The sequence below is a fragment of the Rhinolophus hipposideros genome, assembly GCF_964194185.1.
Source record: "Rhinolophus hipposideros genome assembly, chromosome: 26".
NCBI classification, from domain to species: Eukaryota; Metazoa; Chordata; class Mammalia; order Chiroptera; family Rhinolophidae; genus Rhinolophus; species Rhinolophus hipposideros.
In genome coordinates, this window is record NC_138072.1 from 9,039,293 (window position 1) to 9,057,799 (window position 18,507).

At 37.1% G+C, this 18,507-nt stretch overlaps 1 protein-coding gene across 1 annotated transcript in view; it reads right to left on the reverse strand.

Annotated features, from left to right (window-relative positions):
* Positions 1–4,052: 4,052 nt before the first annotated feature.
* Positions 4,053–18,507, reverse strand: part of GPATCH2 (G-patch domain containing 2) — a 143,608-nt gene continuing 129,153 nt past the window's right edge. The window contains exon 10 of the mRNA XM_081039127.1: positions 4,053–7,711. Within this exon, the coding sequence (XP_080895253.1) occupies positions 7,491–7,711 (221 nt within the window). The 3' untranslated portion in view covers positions 4,053–7,490. The remainder of the gene's footprint in view (positions 7,712–18,507) is intronic.

Here is an 18,507-nt window from a genome sequence, read left to right on the forward strand (position 1 = left end):
CGCTAGTAAGAAATTACCTTGTGCAGGTGGTTGAATTCTGTATTTTATAGGTTTTGGTTGAGTGGATTTTTAAAAACCTAACATTTGGAGCCATAGCTGAAGTTTATTATTAAGGGTGTGTCCATCAGTGGCTATGATATTGGGAAGATTGTTTAATCTCACTGTCTTTATATTAAGAGCTGTTAGCAAAGTACTAAAAATGTGTTGATACGTCTCTCTGAGCTCCCAAACTGAAGAACAAACAAAAACAATGTATCACTTCAGTAGAAACAGGAAAAGAAATGGCACCTAATTTAAAGCACATACTGTGTGCCAGACACTGCTCGAGGGTATTCTGTGCGCATTATTACATATAACCCTCAGACCTCGATGAAGTAGCTGTTATTATTCCTACCTTCGGCACAAGAGCCTGATTATCTCCAGATCACACAGAAGGCATTGAGGCTGGACTCTGAACCAAGACTAACTCCAATGCCTGTGCCATTTATATCCTATAATGTCCACATCCGCAGTCGTAGCTATTGGTAAAAATGAACCTCTTTTTTTCTAGTCAAACCCTATCATTCTTCAAGAAGCAGTTCTCATCGACCTATCCACGTATCTTTGCCTGACAGTCCTTATGGTTGTTTTTTTTTCATCGGCACCGTTCCTTTGACACAAACATACTTTATCATTTTTTCACATTGTAGTATTTCTGAAATTGGGGTACATCTTGCCATGGGTGATGGATCATGGTTTGTCAGTGTTTTATATTTTTTTTCTTTCTCAAGGGTACAAAACATTAATGTGCATCTAAAAATTGTTGCTATCTTATATTTAGTGAAATATGGTAGGTGTTGCTTTGATGTTTAACAGTCTGGATGTATCGTGTTAAGACTATGTAGAAATAGGATAACTGTGGCATGAATAAATAACTACAGCAGGAATGGTTAGTGCGCACAAATATCCATGCGCTTCTCTACTTTCTGTAGCTTCCCTGAAATCCAGTTGGGCCGGTGTGACCAGTTCTGGTCAATGGATTCTGAACAGAGGAGACACGTGTCACCCCTGGGCCAAGGCAGTTCAGTGTCTCTTCTCTCTTTCCCTGCCATAGCAAAGTTGGGAGCCAACAGGTATTAAATCCTCATTTATTTAACAGATTTACAGTAATGTATACTCACCTGATAAGTGGACCATGAAGGCCCCTTCTGCTGGGTTCTTACTAAGCAAAGACTCATTACTTTACACACCTGACAGTTTAAGTAGCTGTCCTGGGGAGCTGGACCCCTTGCTCCTTTTTGTCTCTATGCTTTTCATTATCTGCATGCTCAGCTAAACATCGCAGGCAACGTTCTTGTACAACAGGGAAATGGGGATGGGGAAAAATAATCTCCAAGAGGGACAAACACAATAAAAAGCATTTGATTTCTAGTATCCAAATGTTTGGTGAGACTGTAGGAATGACTGAGACATGCACATAAGCTTCAAAACATAGGGCTATTCCTCCAGGCTGGAAATAGTTCGCCCACCCATGGCCCACTTGGTTTTTGAGAAACCTTTAGGACAGACTGATCTCCAGAGCAAGACAACTCTCTGGCATCACTAATAAAGTTTTCATTCTTTTTACAATGCAGTTCTGAATTCACTTTTTGTATGGTCTCAGGAAAATCCAGTTGGTGAAAATGCCTGACAGTAAAGTCCCTGAATTTCCTGGATCTGAAAAAGCGGAGAGAAAGACTGTTTGCTTTCATGTAATCAGATTCTCTGAAATTTAATCCTATATCCTATTTATGGTTGAGCTAGCCATTCAAAATTAAAATGAACCTTTCATCCATGTGTATCATAAATGGGCATTTATCAGGATTATATGATTTTGCAATCCATCTGAATACGTAACCAGAATTTGTTTTCTTTCCGTTTCACTATGTAATTACCATGCAACAATAACAAAAGTGACATGTTTGAAGAACAGATAAAATGCTGTAAATTGGCCAGTAATGGTGATATTTCCTCATCTTCTGAAAAACCCATTTATTCTCTCTCTCAACAAATCAAGGCATTGTCAGCCCACACTCATCTTGCGGCCAGAGGGGCTCCACCAATTTCTAGATGTGAGTGAGTCCTGGAATGCAGATGAGGGCGACTAACGAAGGCTCTCAGCGTGGGCAGCTGGTCCTTGCTTGCCTCAATTTCTAAATCATCCGTAATGGGGCCAAGACCTCCCAAGCACTAAAAAGAGCGAGCTGACATGCTGGACAAACTGTTAATATTTTCCTGAAGCTGCCATATTGCACATCTGTCACTGTGGTGCAAACAATTACTCACTGAGTGGGGCGAAATCTGCAGCTGCTTGTTTCTAGCTGAGTTGTCAAGGGACCTGACGGAAAAGTACGACGGCACGGGAGTCAAAACGTGCCGGTGTCTTGTGTGTTCGGCCATCGTTTCCCCCGTTTGGAAGGCTGTGCTGTGATAGGAAAATATGTGAGGTAGACGGAGAGGCGTGGAAAGTTATTATTAGAAGTGGTACAGGAAAAGGACAGGTGTGTAGAGATGTGGGAGGGTCAAGAAGAGGGCCAGACAGAATATGGCCCACTGTACTGACTGCTGAGGACTCGAAGACACTGGCCATTGCATGAGAGTGTGGTTTTGCACTTTAAATTTTACGTCTTTAGTGGGTGCTGCCAACCACTTCACATCCACTTAAAAATTATTTTGTGAACTGCATACCTCGTACATGCAATGTGGGTTGTCTGTAGTTTCCATAATGAATTACAGCCATCAACAAAGAACTTCAGAATTACAGATTAGCCATGCAGCCATCTCACAGAACCTTAAATCCTCCCCCACTCCCAAACTCATTGGCTCATTGTAACTATGAAATTCTGACGTTTGAAGAAATTCAACTCAATAAGGGATATAAGAATGTGTTTGGTTTTGGAAAGCATATTTCTAAGCATATAATGAGTTAGGATACTAGTTCTCATCCTTTCTACTTTTATTAAAGAATTCTGGCTTCAGAAAGAAATGTACCTTTCTTTGAAATTTCTTAGGAAGATAAAAACAGGTAGAAGATAGTTTTGGGTGTTCTTTTTACGTAGGGTGCTATCATAATATAGTCTTGTCCCTACCATCTTACAGCTGAAAAATCAAGTTATTATACATGCATTTAAAATGCTAGTAATTTATTTTGGAAATTCAAACTAAGAACAACAACAACAAAAACCTACAGAAACACAAAAATAGCCTTCAATTGTTACCTAACTTCATCCTTGAAAGACTAAGGAGTTAAACACAGGCCATTCTGATAATGCAACAGGAGTGAGGTCTGTGAATCTGAGAATGACTTAAACTGTGACAATTCAAAGACAGAAGACCACTCTAATGTACAGATAAAGGAAACGTGACAATAGTAGATCATACTCCTGGCAGTTAATGGCACTGAGTCACTAGAGACAAATCTGGATCTACTTAAAATGTCAGGTATGCAAAGTAATGAGTCTTTGCTTAGTAGGAACCCAGCAGAAGGGGCCTTCATGGTCCACTTGTCAGTGGAGTATATATTACTGCAAGCCTGTTAGACAAATGAGTATTTAATACCTATTGGAGTAAAAAAAAAAAAAAAGAAAACTACTTCCTCCATTAAGTCTACTTAGATTTTTGGGAGAAAAGATAAACTTCAACACTTGAATGAGTATCACAAAATATTAAAAATAGACAAGCATGTGAACGAGAAGTACAATTTTTCAGAAGGAGATGGAGTGGCTGTGATATTTCAGGTGGCCAGAGGAGGACCTGTACTCGCTATGTCAGAATCGTAGGATCTGAGTGGAAAGAGACCTTATGCCAGTGAGTCCAGCCCAACTTCAGAGAAAACAAACAAAAACAGGGAAATGGGGTAGAACCGGTCACAATCAGCTGTGAATAAATGTAAGTCAAATTTGTTTAGCAAGTCTTTTCTCTAATTTTTTTTTGAAAAATATCGAAAATTTTCCATGGCTTAAAGATTACCAATCAATTTAACTGTACTGCTAAATATTAATTGTCAATGGATAGAGTTAAAAAAAATGTTTTTTAAAAGTAGTTTCAACTTTATTTTTCATTAGTTTAAGGTAAGAGGGAAACATTTAAAGCATGAAACAATGACTGCTCATAAATAACATTCTTAAACATATGTTTATTCTTTCATTCTTTGTTGTACTATTAGTATAGCTTTCTACCAGAAGAAAAAAAATCTTTAAAAAAAAAATCCAAAATAGTCCTTGCTAAACAACTTCATTTTACAGTATCAATTTAGGTCACTGTTTTTTTAGAAAATGACTTTAAAAGCACGTCAACAGTAATTTTTCTCTTTCATGAAATATCTGCTCAAAATGAAAATATATTGAAGAGAAGCAATTGTCAGTTAATTACAAGAATATCAATTCACAATGTTAAAATAGGCATATGAATAAAATGCAGTATTCTGCAATCATGTCTGTATATTGCATACTGAGTGCCCTGTAAACACACCTATATGTACACACTATGTTTATCTTTAACCCTACTGTCTGAACGTCCGTTTGATAGCCACAGTGTGGGTTATGAAACATATGTATTCAAAGATTGAGACCAATTAATCAGTAAATTTTAGTTAGCAATGGATTTTCTTCTAAAGTGGGTACTGTGTAATTGAATAATGGAGGGACGGAGGGACGGAGGGAGGGAGGGAGGAAGAGAAAAAGAGGAAAAAAGGGATATTGAACACAGTGTGGTCAATATCAAGTATAACAAGTATCTAAAGACAAAAAGTTGAATTGTTAATTTCAAGGGGCATCTGCACTCCTGATGTATGTGTAGAGCAGGGGTGTCCAAACTTTTTTCAACGTTTTTCACCAAGGGCCATATGCGGTAAAATACACAAACAGCCAAGCACTCACTCGAGGTGAAATACGTATTGCTTCACCTGGTTTATTTAAGTAAACTAAATATATATTTGGAATTTGCCGCGGGCCAATTAACAATGGATCGTGGGCAGCAGTTTGGACACCCCTGGTGTAGAGCATGGGGGAAGCTTGGATGTTGCCACTTCTCTACTTTGAGTATTGATTCATGTCTTCTGTATAGTTAAATACTTCCACAGATGAAGAAATATTGTTAGTCCTCTGTGACTTTAGATGTCAAGATTTAAGACCTTTCTTCTATCAGCTGAAAATATAAGAAGGATTATTAAGGAGGGGTGTAGAGAATGGCACCCAAGTGAAGCGAGCATCTTAGATGAGCTGCTTCAGAAAAGCTGTACGCGGCCAGGACAACAAAATATTCATGAAGACTGCAACATTTCATTGAAGAGTCCCCCATGCCAGTCCGTGTATGTTCTGCTCTTTGAGGGTTAACCTGGCAAAATGAAAAAGAGCAACCAAGTCCTCAGGAGTTTGGGGTCAGTTTCCCAGTAACCTCATTGTGTAGTATTAGTGGCTCCACATTTGGCTTTCCAAAATGCTGATATTTTTAAATCTTCCGATTTTCAAAAAATATTGGAATTTAAAGAAAAATCTTTTGAACAGACACCAGAGCACTATAAACTGCCATAAAGAAATTTTATGTCTCCCCCAGCTTTTCCTGCTTATATCGAGAGAATGAGTTAACCAAAAGCATTGTTTTTTAAATGGCAAATTCCTAAGTAACAAATTTATAGAAAGTGTACAAGGTGACTTTATCCAACAAGAATGCTTCAAAAGAGCAACTCACCTGGTAGTTTATAGTTCCTCTAACTGACCTGTCCTCTTACCACAATAACCCTAAGAAAGAAGGTAATTCTTAAAAGAAATGTATACATTTGGCAAACCATCAAGGCTTTCAAAGAGCAGCTGACCGTCCTCTCCCTAACAGGCAGGGGACCACCTGGGAAAGGTCTACTGCAGGCACAAAACTCCTCATCCCCCCTTTAAAAATCTCTTGATTTGCAAATTTTCAAAACCCTATTACAGTGGAGCAGAGCAATTTGGGGGTAGTAAAATGCCTGTGTCTGATACATGTCCTTATACATTTATTCAAGTCCATAGAATGTACCACACCAACAGTGAACGGTTATGTAAATTGTGGGCTTTGGGTGATAATGACGTGTCGTGTAGGTTCATCAGCTATAACACACGCACCCCTCTGTGCGTGTGGGGAAGGTTGATGGAGGGGGGGCAGTGCATGTGTGGGGGTGGAGGGACTGGGAGAAATCTCTGCCTTTGCCTTAATTTTGCAGTGAAGCTAAAACTGCTCTTAAAAAAGCCAAAGCCTTTTTTAAAAGAACCCCATTATAAAGGTGATTCACATGTGTTATCGTGGCCTTTATTCAACCAATAAGGGCCATTGCAAATAGAATATCATTATGAGTCCTTAATGGTGAAGATAACCAATCCCCATCTTCCACACTGAGAGTAGTTTAGAATCTCTGACATTCTGAAGTCGAGGATTCGAAAAAACAACGTGAGGCAAAGCAAGCAAAGCAACGCATGACTTGCTTTGCTTGGTTTGAAAGTAACTGCTTAGATGTTAGAAAGGGCAAGTGGGTACCATTCGTTTTTGTTCACCTTGCAAATGGGTTGGATCTCTGCCAGAAATCTGAATTCTTGGGAGACCCATTTAAATCTTCAAATAAATCGATTTGATATTCTAACTTCCATCAATGGTTAGAATTTAAAATCAGTTTACTATAGCTGAGTTGATGTTGAAAAAAAGTATATATATATATCAACCTTTGGGAAGAGAGAGGTAGAAGTAAGTCTTGATTTATAGAATTTACATTCAGGCATGATGAATTTAGAAAATACATTTTTCTTTCAATAATCTTTTTATGTGCTAAATGAGGTAAAATTTATAAAATACGCACTAAAGTCATGTTGAGGGCACTCTGGTGGTAACAGTGAGGTTCATTTTTGTCAAAATGTCAGAAGGAAATATTAATTGCGTCAACTGTGAACTTCATACTACATTGTCCAAGGATTTAAAAAAAAAAAAAATCCAAACTCAAGAAATATGAAGTCGGGAAGCCTTTCAATCAAAGATTTTCTTAGAGGACTTCATTGATGCAATGATAGGTCTGTTGGGTAACCATCAATGGGGATGACATGAAACACAATCCTTTCTGGCCCATCCCATTTTAGAAACCCATAGGTACGCTCACATTTGCCTGGGCGTCGCAAGCACACAGGAATGAATCAAGCTAAAACAGCATTAGACGTTATTCACGTACAAGATGAAAATAAATAAGAGAAATGTGCTGTTCTTTCTACCTAGAAACAGCTGAAAATTGCTGAAAAAGTTTTAAAGGTCAAGGTTTGTACTGTAGCACCATGAGCTATGACGAAACCCCATTTCTATCCCTGTGACAGGACTGGATGCAGTAGGAAGCTAGAGTGACAAGTTCAGGGCCATGTAGATTTCTGCTTCAAAACCAGAAGCTATGTTGTACTTTTAGAACAAGGGGATGTACAGGGTGAACAAAAAGTTGTAGAACGTTGGTTTCTTCTTGACTTTTCGTCTTAGGCTGACTTTCCTGGAGTGGGGGTAGTGGCTGCAGCAGTGCTTTTTGGTAGCGGATACCCGAGTCCTAGGCCTTTGGGCCTCTGCAAGGCTTGAATTGGCTCAGCAATGCCCTTGCCATCGCGTCCAAGGCCCGAGCCAGGCATCCAGCCCATGTTCTGCAGCATCCGGCTTCCAATGTTGTTTTCTAGGATGGGCTGGGCATTTTCGCCCACGAACCCTGAAATTATAAAAGGACCAAAGACATCAGTATGGACACAGGTGGATATCCTCTCAGGCTAAGAAAACCGTGTTCTCTTACATTTATCTTTCAACAAAATACCCAACCAAGTACCCGGGAGGAATGTGTGTCCATCTTTGGATAAGTGGCTTGCTGTATAGTACAGGGAAAATGATCTCAGTTAGTTTCAGCTCTACTGCATAATAGCCAACAAGCTCTTTAACCCCTTGCGCTTTTGTTTTCTCACGTGAACAGGAGTAAAAGAACGTACACTGCCTACCTCCCAGGAAGTTGTCAGGATCAGGTGAGACCCTATGCGGGAAGAAGGTGCTCAGTAAATGCCCAAGTACTTTACAAAGGCAATTCTTTTCATCACCTCACGGATAGTTCTGAAAATTACCAGCTTATACTGTAGTATAGTACATTTGCCCAGGGCCTTGATAGTTAATGAAACCCAAACTAAAACCAAACCAAACAAAAAGCACCATTGATGGCATCCTTAATTCCTTGGGATGGACAGGGTTATCATTCTCTTCTTGTTATTTGTTATTCATGTGTAACGTGTACATCGTTTCATTCTCTTCTTTTCTTCCCCCTCCTTCCATTTCTATGTCTTAATGACCAGAGATGCAGGTAGGCGGGCAAAATAGAGGAAAGGAATATTAAAGATATAAATAAGACTATGTGAAAAATTGTCCTTATTTACCTCCATCGCTCCGTTCCGATCTATCTTCATTCCTAAGGTTGGAAAAGATTGGCTAGTGCTTATCATGAGTTTTAGAAACAGCAATTGTTTCCCCATCTTCTTAGTAGAGACATTGAGAGAAGCATCTACTTAAGCATTTTGTATTCGATAACATTTTCAAAGATTGATTTTTAATTTAAACTGTCCCGTAGGCTCTTGTGGAAAAAGTTGAGCATATATACTATGCATCTGACTTTAGGGGGAAACGTAGAAGTACTAAACATCTAATGTCAGAAATTAACAAATGTCGTAAAAATGAAGGAATCACAAGACCCTGAGTGATTTCTGTCGGCTGCAGGCTTGGCCTTGGTCTGTCTGCCTCAGCAATGGCAAAAGTTGGCTCTTTTTGATTGGTCCATTTCTGTTCATCCTCTAGCAGCAGCTACGTATTAGATTATGGTGTGTGAAAAGGGAACGTAGCAAATCTGGAGATAACCAGACACAAGCTATCAGGACTCTCAGTTACCAGAGCATTTCTTGTGGTTATGCTCCTTGCAGAAGAAAGAAGTGATTATCCAACTAATATTGGAGATTGTGTAGGTAAAAGGGGGTGAGGGTATCATGAAACAGCCTTTGTTTTAGTGAGAACACATTCAGCCTAATCTCCTATACCGCGGCATTCCTAGGACTCTGAGGTTACAAACTTACAGGGATGTAGTGTTTGCCCACTATGCCCTCCTTGGGCCTCCAGGGATAAAGATGTCTCACTTTTCAAGGTGTGTAGGATACCTGTGGTCTACCAGCCAGTCCTCAGCCCTCTGTCCTGGGCCCAGCTTACTTCCACTCTGAAGTGTGGGCAGTGTCTTCCTAGACAGTTTGAGAGTTGAAATGAGCAGTTGTTGACAAAATCACTCACTACTCTCAAAGGCTTGTTGGCTAGATGTCTCCTTGGCACCAACTCACAGCTGCCCTTCACCTGTTTTCTTCCATCATCATCATCACCATCATCATCATCATCATCATCATCATGTTTTTCCTCCCTGACTCGGGATTATGACTGCATGTCCAGTTGGGACTCTGTCCTACTCATTCTGTAAGACGATGTTTAGGAGGGTGGTACAAGGCACAGAAGGCTCCTCAAGCACCAGTAACAGTAATACAAATATTACCCATGGGACCACAGAGTATGGCATTCTGTTTCTCAACCTGGGTGGTGGTGACGCAAATGGCCAGTTTATTATTGTTCTTTAAACTGTACCTATACATGTCCATGTATTCTCTGGAATAGTCATTTCACAAGGAAAAATAAAATAATAATAAAAGAAATGCCAAGGTTGAACCAACAGTCTTATCTGGTAATTTATTCTCGCATTCTGGGGCCTAGTAGCAAGTGGGGTGTTCCTCGTGATTCTGACTTACAGAAGAAGAAATCGGCAAAGTGCTAGAGATGAGTTTTAAGCACGGACACTGTCTTATTTACCGTAGAGTTATCAGCGGATTTTCAAAGCTGTTATTGAACATTGTGGGATTCTCCATCTTCAGTGCACTTTAGGACCGAGAATAGAATAGACTGTAAGGTTAGCACAGTAATGAGTTGGTTGGGGATTTATTCAGCTGGCTCTTAGCTCACTGAAACAAGTACCTTAACATGTAACAGGAAAAACGTTCAATTGCAAAAAGCCTGAATAGCAAGGACTAATAGCAAGAAAAAATTCTTGACTAACATTATTTATTGCTTCACTAGGGCAAAATGTGTGTGTGTGTGTAAAATCTCTGCATGTATACACGCACACACACACACACACACGTATACAAAATGTATGTGTGCATGTATATATGCAAATGTGTATATATATGTGCACATACACACACATATATATATAAAATGTAAGAAATGAACTTCTTAGTTACAAACATAAATAAATAAATATATAAATAAATAAAAGTCTTATATCCAAACACTTAATAGAAAAACAACACAAAAGGACATTAAAATTTTATTTTGAGATTATTACTATGGTGGAGACCAAGACGAAACCCCAAGGCTTCTAATAGCTGCTTATCAGGTGTTGTCAGGTTAAACAGTGCACTAGCATTCTGTCCCATGTTCCCGATTTTTTAGTGACTGTTATGATTTAATTTAATTCCACCTATAAGCTAAAATCAGATCAGCGATCTAATTCTGCTCTAGGCTACACATCTGTTTAATCATATTTTGGATACAAAAGTTCAGATTCAAATGGGTTGAATGTTTAAGGCCAACTTAAAACATCCCCACAAAAAATGCTAAATTGTAGTAAGTTTTCAGTTCCAAAGTGAACAAATGATAACTGATTTACCATCATAATTTTTTAATAATTGATTTACTATCATGGTTTGAAAATGTTGCTATTTTAAGCATGGTGGCCCAGCAGTGGACTCCTTACTCCTCCCCGGCTTGTGTTCTTCAAAAGTTGGACAAGAGTCCATTCTCTCTCTTTTTTACATGGTGGTTTCATTTCTCTTCTTAATAAAGTATTACCTTGTACTTTGAAGATAAACAGCAACAACAACAAAAACAGGAGGAACACTAAATTTCTCAAATGCTAAATCTTTCCACCTAGAAACAGATTCCTGACAAAGCAAAACAAAAACAGAAAAGCAATGGATTTTCTGTACAACCTTAAAAAACAAACAAATAAAACAAAAAGACAACAACAGATTTTCATGGAAAATGTTTCTAGAATGAGATCTGTTGGTTTCTCATCCTGTTTTGTTTTGTTTTGTTTTTTATGAGATTAAGACATGGGAGGGAACAACTCTGGCTCAGCACAGCATACTCCAACCATGATTTCCTTCTCTTTTGGTCCTGGCAGTGCTAAATCCTTGAAGTCCTTTCCTAGAAGGCTGCCCTGCTTGGGCAGTGTCAGCAATTCCTAGCCTGCTAACCCATCCACACTCCACTCCCAGCTCTCTTCATGCTGGGTCTCATATCTCTTATAGCTGAGTCGGTCCTTTCCCTGCAAATCTTCCAAAGAGTATTGTGGACGGCAATTCACTTTTGTAATTGGCTCAAGAGATGAAAATCTTGTATCAGAGTCTCTTAGCTGCTAATCTATCCAGCTGACTGCAAGCCTAATTGGCAGCTTGTTTAGTAATTTGGCTCCTAAAGTGTCGTATTGATGTTGAATAAACAGCCAATGGAAGGGGAGGTGACACATGCAGTCTGATGCAGCCCCTTTGCTGTATTCAGAAGGCACTCAGTGGTTCTCGCTCATTCTTCCTTCCCTGCATTTCTTCCCCATCACTTTAGGAGCCAGCTGAGGGGCAGGGCTACTATTATTAGTGATGTTATTAAAATTGCAAAATTTTAACACTCTCCTCTGTTTTCAGTCACTAACTTAGGAACACGAGTATTTTATTAGGTTGGTGCAAATTGCGGTTTTTGTAATTATTTTTAACCTTTTAAACCGCAGTTCCCTTTGCGCCAACCTAATATTACTGTTAAACAGCATTAAGCACAGTTTGAGCTGTGAGAAAGTGGTAGGTGTTACTACTTTTTGTCGAATGTTTTAATTATTTCATTTCTTAATATAGAAAAGCTTTATTGATTCAGACCATTCTATATTTTATCTGCAATATTGGAGACATTTTTCATGTGAATTTTGTTAAATCAGTTCAAGTAGTTAAGTGCTCAAAAATGCAAGGTACTTACTTTTCAAATAATGAAAATTTAATGTAAAGAGAGATTTTTTTCTTAAGTGGCGAAAACTTTCTAGGTTTTTTTCTTAAGTGGCGAAAACGTTGTAGAGAAGAAAAGACATGATCTGTATTGACATGTTTGGAGAAGGAAGTGTGTTTACTAACAGATGTTTTGGTTATAGAAATATATTTCTTATGGAATGATTATGTGTCGAACAACAGGGTTTTCAGGAAACTGAAACAAACAAACAAAAATCTCAAAATAAAAGTGTATCAGTTCTGAAGGCACACAAGGATGTTTGCTGAAACATAATCAGGATCGTCTATGGTCTGCCCACTGTGAATCTAGCATGTGGATTACTTGTTAGGCATGTGACATTCATTATCTCCATTCTTCATAATGACTGCTCCAGAGCGAGATTATAATGGACCTCAGAGAGACCAACGCCCTTGCCACACAGGGAGTTTGTAGGTTAAGATTCACTCGAAAAGCTTACACTTTCTGTTCCCTGCAATGCTTCTCTATGAGAATTAATGGCACATAAATAATTTCAGTAGAGATGATATTTCACAAGCCATTAAAAAACATTAATGGGATTGTATGCGAACTGTAATATTAACTTCTCTCACTTTGCATGTGGACAACATACAGCATACACACATTGAAATACTTGGATAACTCAGAATATAATAGTGTCTGCAGGTCATAGAGATTACCAATGCTTCCGTCTCTGTATTTCTGTTCATCTTCGTCATCATTGGCTCCCCTGTATAGATGAACTTAGGACATCTGCGTCTAAATGTTACCCTTTCACTGATTGATATTGTATTAAAGTACAATATCACCAAAATTTCTACTATGTCATTTATTCTGCCACATTTTCCCCAATGACTGAAATTTTTAGCCTGTTCACAACTGTCAAACTCCTAGAAAAAACTAGTAGTCTAAACTAGCATAGTTCAGTCTGTCTAAAGAGAGTGTTTCAACTCTCCTGAAATAAATCAAGATTCATTTTGCTATAAATCCAGCTACTCTAACTTTCTTGGACTTTCCATTTAAATTACAACTTATGTTTTAGTTGTATTTATTGTAAAAGCATTTATTGAGTGTTGTTCTTTTGTCTGTTATGATACGTAATCCCTGAAATTGACTGATGCATTTACTCCATTTACATTTACTGTGATTACTGTCACATCCGGATTTACTTTTATTATGTTCCTTAATGCTATTTACCTTGCTTTTTCTACACATTTGTTTCCTCCTTTCTGGCATCTATCATTTGCTTATACTAGCTTGAAAATTACACATTTGTGTTCTTTTAGTGACTACCTTTAAATGTCGACATACCTACCTGGCTTATTATACCCTCACACTTTATGTATTATTGTTGTCCACAGTTTCAGTTCCATTTTTTTTATACAATCAATTGAGTCATCTTGACGGTCACTGTCACCATCATTATTAATTTTATACGTTAAACTATTATAATAGTTTAGCTTTATGCACATGTTTAACAATTTATTTGATCACAAATTGCTTCTTGATTTTCATTCTTTTTTTGTGGATTCTGTTTTTCTACGTGAGGTATTAAATTTAGTAATGATCAGTCTTTACCTGAAAATGTCTTTAACATCACTCTTGGGAAATAGTTTACCTGGATACAAAACTCTAGGTTGTTTCTGTTATATTATCTCAGCATTGGAAAGTATCATCTCATCATCTGGATTGTACTCCTGTTTTTAGGGTTGCTAACAGTGTAATTTAATTCCTCTAAAGGTTATATCTTTCCTTCTTGGGTGCTCTTGAGTTCTTCTATTTGTCTTTGGTGTTCTAAAGTTTTATTACGATATGTCTAGGTATGACTTTATTTTTCATATTTACTATTTCCTGATAAACACTTGTATTTTTTGAATACGAAAGTTCACATTTCTTTTCAGTTGTAAAAATTCTGCCATTATCATTGAATTCTGTCAATATTCTCCAAAATATTATACCTCTCCATTCTTTCTACTCTTTCTGGAAGTTGTATTAGATAGATGTTTAACTTCATTTTCCTTCAAGTGCTCCAGTCATTCTTTTATGTTTTATGTTTTCCATATTTCCACATACTCTGCACTTCTTTTAGGTAGTTTCTTGAGATTGTTCTTAAAATCCACTGTGGTTTTTTTTTTTTTTCCCAGCTGTCTTTAATCTTCTGTTTAACTCATCCAGTAAGTTTGTAATTTTCAATTTTTTTCTTAATAAATAAAATAATCTCAAATTTCTACTTGGTTCTTTACTACATTTGTCTATTTCTTTGCCAGTTATCCCTTTTCATTTTTTGCATCTGTTTTAATAACTCTTTTAGTTTTGTTTTATGAGATCATCTTCAGTAGGTTTCATTTGTGGTTCTTCTTGAGGCTTGGGGCTGATGACATGAACCTCTAGAGTGCTTGGGCATTTGCTTCACAGACCAGCTTTTGTGAAAATACTTTGGCTTGGTGGGGTTTTCAACTAGAAACTCACGTGAGGGTAGGCTCATGGCTACAAATCTTCCATGTTCTACTTGGAGCTCAGGTGGCAACAATGTCCTTTACTTTCCTGTGCATGTGGGTGAGTTTTGTTTTTAATCTGCTCTTTTCTGAGAATTAAGCTTCCCAGAGGGTCTGGCTTGATAACGTCAGCTCCCTAGCTTGGCTCCCTTCCCACACTAACCAACATGCCTCACGGTTTCTGCAACTGACAAAACTGGAGATGGGCTTGGGGGCTGCTTAGGACCATTTTTGGTCATGAGCATTTCTCTTTCTTTCCTGCAGTCTCAGCTGTGCATCTAAAAAGATGGCTTTCCATTTTATTCAGCATGTCCAGGTATTCTGTAGTTTGAGGATTTTATCATTGTTTAGTCTTTCATATTGGCAGGAACAGCAACTATTTTCTACCTAATATGTGTGCTTACCCTCTCCTTCGGTACTTCTTGTACCAAATGGTAATGGATTGCTGTTTAAGTCTCTACTAAAGCACGCAACTGCAAGGAAGTTTGGTGGTCCACGTATCAAGAGGCGCAGGGTTATCTATTTTCTAGGCTTGTGCTGTATGTTCAGAGATAGTTTGGTTTCCAAATTAATAACAATCCCCCTCAAAAATCTGCCTATTTTAAAATCCTGGAAGAAATAAAAGAATAATCTGCAATAGTCATAGATCCAGTGATAAAATACAATATAATTATTGGTAAGATAGATTTGGACGACATGAAGACATATAGCACCTTGAAAAGGAGCTTGGTGACACAAAACCTTCCCTGATTATGTTCAGTATGACTTTTAATGAAAAGCATACCTTTAAAAAATCTTCACCCATTATTATAATTTATAATCTGCCTTTATTGCCTTAAATGGCCAGAAAGGTTATTTTATTATTGAAATATCAGTACAACGCAGGGGAAAAGTTGAAAAGTCACTAAAGCTGTAATGCAACCTCTTGCCAAGAACTTGTATATCCATGAAAACCCCTTAGAGCAATATCTATACCGAAATCTTAAAGTTCAACAGGCATCTCTTTGCATCATTTAAAATGTATAGAAAAAAAGGTTGACTCCTATGATGAATATTTTCCCCATGATATTTTTTCAAAAAAAAACAAAAACAGTAACAGAAATACTAATTGTGGGAAACAATGAATTTAGTAACATATAGTGGAAAAAACATTTAAAAAAAATGCGGTAGCCACAATCTCTCAATAAACATATTTAAATCTTTTTTATTATCAAATCCTCAGTAAGCTATGACTTCTCCCCAAAACACAGCCCCTAACCAACACTGCTGACGGCCTTTTCAAAATGTGTTAATAACATTCCTCCTATTTTGTTCACTGCTTTTCTTCACCTTTACAGATGACATTTTTCAAACTATAAAATGCATTCTGCTGGCAAACCTTCTTGCTCCAACAGTTCTCAATTTTATAATAGTAAATCTACATCCTTTGCTACTGAGACATTCACTATCTTTTGGCCTGTGACTTTGGGTGAGGCAGAGAACAAGCCATACATTTAAAAAATCAATAGCTCACCTTATCAATATTCATTTTACTTTGTCAATACAAAATACAAAGGTGAAAGAGCAGTAAATAAGCCAAAGCACTGAAATAAATTTGGTGTTCCTGTCACCATTAATAAATGTGTAACCGATAACACTGCTGGCTGGTCCACAGCCTTAAAAAGTAACTGAAATTATGCTTCAATGCAAGTACTAAAATGGAGTGAGTAAAATTTTCAATACGCTAGCAGGTAAAGATGATCAAATGTGGGGTTATTCATTTTACAGGGGACTTTAAATCTTTTCCAAAAATGTTATTCATTATACAATACATAACTTTATCTTTAGGGTCTTAAATTGCTGTATAAGCCCAGTTTGGGATTATAAAGTTAAAGTGCCTAATTCTAATTTTCTGACAATTTTTTGGTAAATCTTTTCTAAACCGGTTGTTTGACAGCATAACATTTCACATATAAATTAGAGGAGATTATTAAACAATAGTCAAGATGTCAGCCTTTTAACCCTTATTCCCTATTTTAAATGAGAGTTATCTTCACCTGCCTTTTTCCAGCTTAGGTTGAATGTTGACTACAGGCAGAAGGAATTGTGAAAGTATATCTCAGTTCAAAGTGTTTTTTGGGAGGTCTGCAAGGGACTATAAAATGGCAAAAAAATAAAAAATAAATCTCTCTAATTCTTCTAATTCTAACTCAACTTTGGTAGCTTACAAATATAACTGACATTTTATTATGTGACTTATTATATTCCAGAATTTAAAAATTATAATTTTCAGAGACAAGATGATCTAGGATTCATAACCTCATTATCAAATGTATTTATGCAAATGCATTTCTTACTTGGATTCGCATAATAATCTTCACCTTAAACTATTAGAAGATATTCTTTTTAAAACTGAGGACTTTTAAATAACCTCATTCTCTTCCTCTCTGAGAGGAACAGTTATGCATGGATTTTAAAAATGTACTGAAAATGAGCAACATAATTCTCCTACTCCACTACATTTTGAGTCATTACACAATTGCATTAAATTTCTATGAATTTTATTAAGTAAAAAAATCTGGTAATATAATAAAAATCCCAAATCTTATGAGAATCACAACAGTTTTGAGATACATGACATCTGGAATATTCTGGTGGAAGCTTAGGAACGTTTTAGGCTAAAGTTTAATGTTTATACCCATACTCCATATAAATGATTTCCTCTGAAGCTGTTGAGTTGTAACGTCAAATTCTCCTTGTAGAAATAATTACAGCATCATCCTCAACCATTATGCATTTTCCTTCTCATCTCACATATGTTCAGAGTGTTCGGACTTGACCCTGATATTCTTTCTTCCTTATGCTGGCACTAAGGTGCTTTTGTCACATTCCTAAGATTGTTCTTGGACTATTTCTGCCACTAATGTGCGAATCATTGAAAGATAAGTGAATTCAGGGGACCATTCAACTGGAGTGGGGATATTAAAGAATCCTATACCTGCCTTAGGAAAGATTTGAGGAACTTATGACATGGATTTAATCTAAAAGTGACTTTACGTTCCTGTGTAAAGAGCTGTATTAGAAGTATTCTAATGTACATTCTGCATCTCTGCATAGAAATATTTAGATGAATCTTCTATGAAACTTAAGATATACAATAGTGGGTTCATGGAAACATATGCAATATGACAGTCTTTAAGCATATATTCTTATAAAAAGGCCGTGAGTATGTTGTCATGGAAACAGTGTGTGTTTAGCGGTCATGCAGGTATAGGCTGGAAGCCTCCCTTTGCCATTTAATAACCATGTCTTCTTAGGTAGCTAAGAAGATCCTGACACTTCTCTGAATTTTAATTTCATGATATAAAGTAGTGATAATTAACTTTACATAAAGTTGTTGCAAAGATAAAATAAAATAATGAAATTTCTCGTACATAGTAGGTACCCAATGAGTGGTAAAGTATTTTTTTTTTTTTTGCGTAAATACAAACACATTCTACACACAGGTGTTCCCAACTTCCCATTTCTGAAAATTTAATACAGCTAGAAGATGAAGAGCAGATATTATAACCACATGCCTAATTTTATAATGTAGCCCTTTATACGGGTGCAAAAACTGCATTACGCGTGCTCCAATTTTAAATTATTCTTCAACTTTTTAGCGCTCAACTAAGGGATAGGTTCCCTAAATGGAGAATTTAAGCTTCACATTTTTCATCTCCTTTGAAAAATCACCATGTCAAGCTATATATATATTTCCACCTTCTCACTGCTTATTCTCATGCTGACATGAATCTTATTTTCATATCCCATTCTATAATTAATCATGGAAAAAATAACTTTTCCTACAAAAGGTTTCCCCAATGAAGTTAAGAGAAAGTTTATAAATCTGAATGGTTAAGGACCACAGGCAAGAGGC